This window comes from Cryptosporidium hominis (assembly GCF_000006425.1).
Source record: "Cryptosporidium hominis TU502 chromosome 3 CHRO013120, whole genome shotgun sequence".
NCBI classification, from domain to species: domain Eukaryota; phylum Apicomplexa; class Conoidasida; order Eucoccidiorida; family Cryptosporidiidae; genus Cryptosporidium; species Cryptosporidium hominis.
The window spans coordinates 1-4,482 of record NW_666956.1 but is presented as its reverse complement, the minus strand read 5'-3'; the positions used below and the strand labels follow the sequence as shown (position 1 = coordinate 4,482).

The 4,482-nt window shown below is 28.9% G+C and overlaps 4 protein-coding genes across 4 annotated transcripts; 1 reads left to right on the top strand and 3 right to left on the bottom strand.

Moving 5' to 3' along the window:
• The first annotated feature begins 52 nt into the window (after positions 1-52).
• Chro.30322 (hypothetical protein) lies at positions 53-703 on the top strand. Its single annotated transcript, XM_660368.1, has 1 exon — positions 53-703. The coding sequence occupies one exon, from the start codon at positions 53-55 to the stop codon at positions 701-703; it is 651 nt and encodes a 216-aa protein (XP_665460.1).
• Positions 704-740: 37 nt separating this feature from the next.
• On the bottom strand, positions 741-1,034 carry Chro.30323 (hypothetical protein). The annotated part of the gene is made up of 1 exon (XM_660367.1): positions 741-1,034. One exon carries the CDS (start codon positions 1,032-1,034, stop codon positions 741-743), a length of 294 nt encoding a protein of 97 aa, XP_665459.1.
• Positions 1,035-1,219: 185 nt separating this feature from the next.
• Positions 1,220-2,329, bottom strand: Chro.30324 (hypothetical protein). Its single annotated transcript, XM_660366.1, has 1 exon — positions 1,220-2,329. The coding sequence occupies one exon, from the start codon at positions 2,327-2,329 to the stop codon at positions 1,220-1,222; it is 1,110 nt and encodes a 369-aa protein (XP_665458.1).
• A 256-nt stretch (positions 2,330-2,585) lies between these two features.
• Chro.30325 (hypothetical protein) lies at positions 2,586-4,130 on the bottom strand. Its single annotated transcript, XM_660365.1, has 1 exon — positions 2,586-4,130. One exon carries the CDS (start codon positions 4,128-4,130, stop codon positions 2,586-2,588), a length of 1,545 nt encoding a protein of 514 aa, XP_665457.1.
• Between the last annotated feature and the right edge of the window lie 352 nt (positions 4,131-4,482).

The following is a 4,482-nucleotide window of genomic DNA, read 5'->3' as shown; positions in this document are numbered from 1 at the left end:
CATTTTTATATAAAAAAAACACGCTACGCAAAACGACAAATTAATCTGCTACATGAAAAAAAATAACAAGTCAACAGACCAAAAAATTAGAAAACTTGACAATTACTGTAATGTTTGCGAAAAAGGATTTATCAACAATGAAAAACATGCACAACATATTTTAAATTTTCATGTCACTTGCAGTGAAGAAAATTGTAACTACTCTGCACCAAAAGAAATAATGCACTATCATAAACTAAAACATATTAATAATAATGAAGGTAATAGCATTACAGAATCAATTGAAGAGATCGAAAAATGGTTAATTTGTAGGAAAATGAAGTTTCCTAGATCTGTATGTTCAAAGAACCATTTGATTAAAAGTCAAGATTCAAATGAGATTCTGCAAGATAATAACAAAAAAAAATGTCAAAGTACTCAAATTTCTGCATTGGAACATTATATAAGGATAAATATGAGTAATCAATTACCGTTTTCCTGTTCTAAAAAGCTAAACAAACCTTTAAATAAAAAGAATAATAATTATAATTCAAACTTCAAGGTACGTAAAAATAAAATGTATGGGAAAGCCCTTCCAGAAAACAAAAAAATACAGAAATCTCTTTTATTTAGGCTATTTAAAAGTGAAATTCATATATATGAAAAGAAAATGATATCCGCCATTAATCACATAATAGAACGTTCTCATTGCAAAATCTGTTAAATTAACGTTGAATCAAATATAATTGCTTTATTATTATTTATAAACTTCTTAAAATTAATGACGTCCTTCCACTGCTTATAATATCATCATCCTTCTTACGATTATCGGATAATTTCCTATTCACAGCTTTCTTATTCTTTTTAAATTTCTTTCTTTCAATCGCTTTACTAATAATGTTTTTTTTATCAACTTTAATTTTATCCTTTTTTGAATTAAGGAAAGATACCTCTAATAGGCTTTCATTATTGAAATTAACAGTTGTATCTATCCAAGATTCTATGTTCAAATCTTCATCTAGAGAATTCCTAAAAGTTATTTCGGAAAGATCCATTTATAGATATTTTTCTATATAATTAATAAATTATCCCGCGGCAAAATATTTGAGATAATCGAGTTACAGAATGAATACTAGATATAAAATTTATAACATCAAAATAGAAATTTAGGTGTACTAAGATATTGATTAGTTGTATAAATAATCTAAGGTAAACCTTATATTTATTATATCAAATTATTTCAGTTGTCAATACTGAAAAATTGTCCGTTATTCACTTGTGTTGCAATTTTAGTTTCAAGCGCTAGTGTTCTAAACATGCTTGCAATATTATCATGTGGATTGCCATTATTTATTCCGAATGGTGAATAGCTTCCTGTCGAATGTATGTTTCCATCTTCCTCATTAATGCTTTGGGTTCCTATTGTCTGCATCCCTAAACTTGGAAAACTACTTGCAACTGAGTTTATTTTGCCTTGTGAAGATCTTTTCAAGTCTTGAAGAGCAACTTTTTTTCCTCTTCGTCCAATATTTGGCATTTCATTTGCATTTGATAAGGATTCAGAAAACAACCAAGAAATGGCACGCCTAACCTCTATTAAATTTTGTGAAAGAAATTTTATGGAGGAAACTTTAGAACACCACTTAATATGATATTCAGCATGAGGACCACAATAAAGTACCACCCCAAGAAAATTTGACAACTTTTTTTTTGATATTTCCTCAGCTAATCTCTCATTCAAAGCTACATCTGCAGATGTAACAATCAACCTTTTACAACCATCCAGTTCATTGTTAACATCTAACAACTCCTTACAATTATCTGCAATGAAAACATACGCTCCAAGCGCCTCTACTTCTTCTTTGAAATTTTTTGCAACATTAATCCCTAAATTTGCTCTTAAAAATAATACAATCGATTTTACTTTGCTTTTAACTTTTACTTCACTGTTGTGGAAATAATTTGTAACAAAATTGGAATTAATTAATGAAGGCAGAAAATTATCTTTATTAAAATAATCATGGCAAGTGTACTCAGCATCATTTACATGATTCATTCTGTTTATATTTGTGTTAATGTTTGATGGTATGCATTCTTCAAAATATTTGGTGTTCTCTACACTATTGAAGTTAACCCAATTATTGATTCCATTAATTTCGTTTTTTTTGTTTAAAATAGATGAAATATCTTCGTTGTTGTATGTATTATCACTATAATAGTAACAATAACTCTCAAAATCAAGGTCGACTGTATTTCCTGTGGGTAAAGATAGTGCCAACGTTTCATTTTCCGAAATACCTTGGCTAAATGAGTTTAAATTAATTAGTTTTTCAATATTAAAACCTGACATATCTTTATTCTTCTGACTTATCTTTGTTATTAATATTAATTATTGAAGGTTTTTCGTATAGAAAGTTATGCAACTTTAAAAGTATTACATGCGAAATTTTGGTGCATGCACGCACATGCCAGGTCAAATACACTTTTTTCAGAAGTTAGAAATGATTATAANCTTTTTGGAAATGTTTATAACTCGTAATTGACAAATATCATATAAACCTAAATCCTCCATTCACCCCACTCCAGGTTTATAATGAAAACAATCATTATTTCGGTGTTTGTGTATTAATTCCTTGTGTCGCGGAGCTAGAGATATGTGAACTAGATATTGAAGATTGTTTGTCCTCAAAACTATCAAAATGTGAATCAAATGAGCTACAGCTGCAGGTTTCAGAATATTCATCGCTTTCATCACTTAATATTGGACGGCTCCCGAGCCTGAACCAAGGTAAAATTGCCTTATTAATCATTGTTTGTAAACTTTTTACATTCTCAAATTCCCCAGAAACAGATTGATCCAGTACTACATCTTCACACTTTTCAAAATTGTTAGGTTGATATATCATCAAAATCAACGGAATTATATATTTTCTTATTATGATTTGGAATGCAGAAATAGGATCATTTCCGCAAGAAGATGCTTCGCCGCAATAAAGCAATATTTCTTTAAATTCCCAATAGTCCAAACCTTTCGGATTAGTAATGACGGCAGAGTAGCATCTTTCTAATTGAATTGGAGTAATATATTCCTCGAAATTCCCTCCTAGTAAACCAGAATCATTCATTAAATTGTAAAATTGACGATAAGAAAGTCTCTCGCTATTGGGCCCAGAGTAATATACAAATATCCTATATAATTTCTTATCATCCTCTTGATTAATGCTTGTAAGCGCTACTAAAATTTCTGATTCTGGGTCTGAAATTTTCTGAATTTTTTTCTTTTGAAGGTTTTTCTTCTCGCTTTTTTTTAAATCTTGCTGATTTAGTTCTTCGAGCTCGGGTTTTACAACAATCTCCTGAAGTCTTAGCTGATCTTGTATATTATAAACATTTAAATAATCAAATACTTGATTTTGATGTTCTTCATTGGAAGGATCATCTAGTTCTCTCTGGATGTTAGTTAAATTTAACTCTTGTTCTATGTCACAATAGCAACTAGCATCTGCTACAGAAAAGGTTGCATCAACTGCTACGTTATTTAAACTTTGTTCTATTTGGATAGAGCTATCCCTTAATTCAGCCTTTATTTGTATATCTTTATCTTTTCTTTGCATTGTTGGATCATTTACTTGAATGGATCTTTCAGACCTAACCAACTTATTCGAAATTATATCAGCGTAATCACAACTAAGTAAAAAAGAAACCACTAAATTCAATTTTTCATCTTCAGTTGCCCCAATCGATCTGAATTTAAATTGAGAAAAACGATGCAAGAGCTTGAGAAATAAATTATATTCTATTTGTCTCTCCTCACTTGGTAAGTCCTCTTGGCTTGAAGGAAACATCCTACCCAAAATATCAATAGGCTTGCTTTTATGATAAAGCTTACTAAAATGAAGCATGCTTGCAAATTGTTTACACTTTAGATAAATTGAGTTATTTGAAAAGTAGTAAAATAAACTCTCTAGATCCATATTTAATTTACATGGAACAGAAATAATAACTTCATTATTATCATCTTTAAATACTTTAATTAAATTCGATCTTAAATAGATGTCATTTTTGACTTCCTTTTCTAAATTTTGATTCTCTGTAGTATTTAACTGATAGCAAGACTTTTCTATANTTAAATAAATTATTTTTATGTGCATTTTCTTCACTTAATTGTATTTTTTTTTCTCCAAGGTACCTTAAAATTTTCCGAGTCCTTATTTTTTCTAATATTAAAATCTTCACTATCTACCTTATTTTTCGCATTAGAACCAATATTTGATAGAACAATACTTTGGTCATCTGATCTATCTAATAATGAAAATTTCCCTAATTCATTCGTAGGATTGTTTTTATTCGTTAAACAATTTGAATTATATTTAGTTGTATTATTTGATTTTTGTGGAAATAACAGAATTCGAGTTTAAACATTTTGAATTAACCTTGCTAATACTTGATTTTTCGCAACTATTTAAACTAATTTGTTTGTTTATTATTTTAGATCTCGAATTA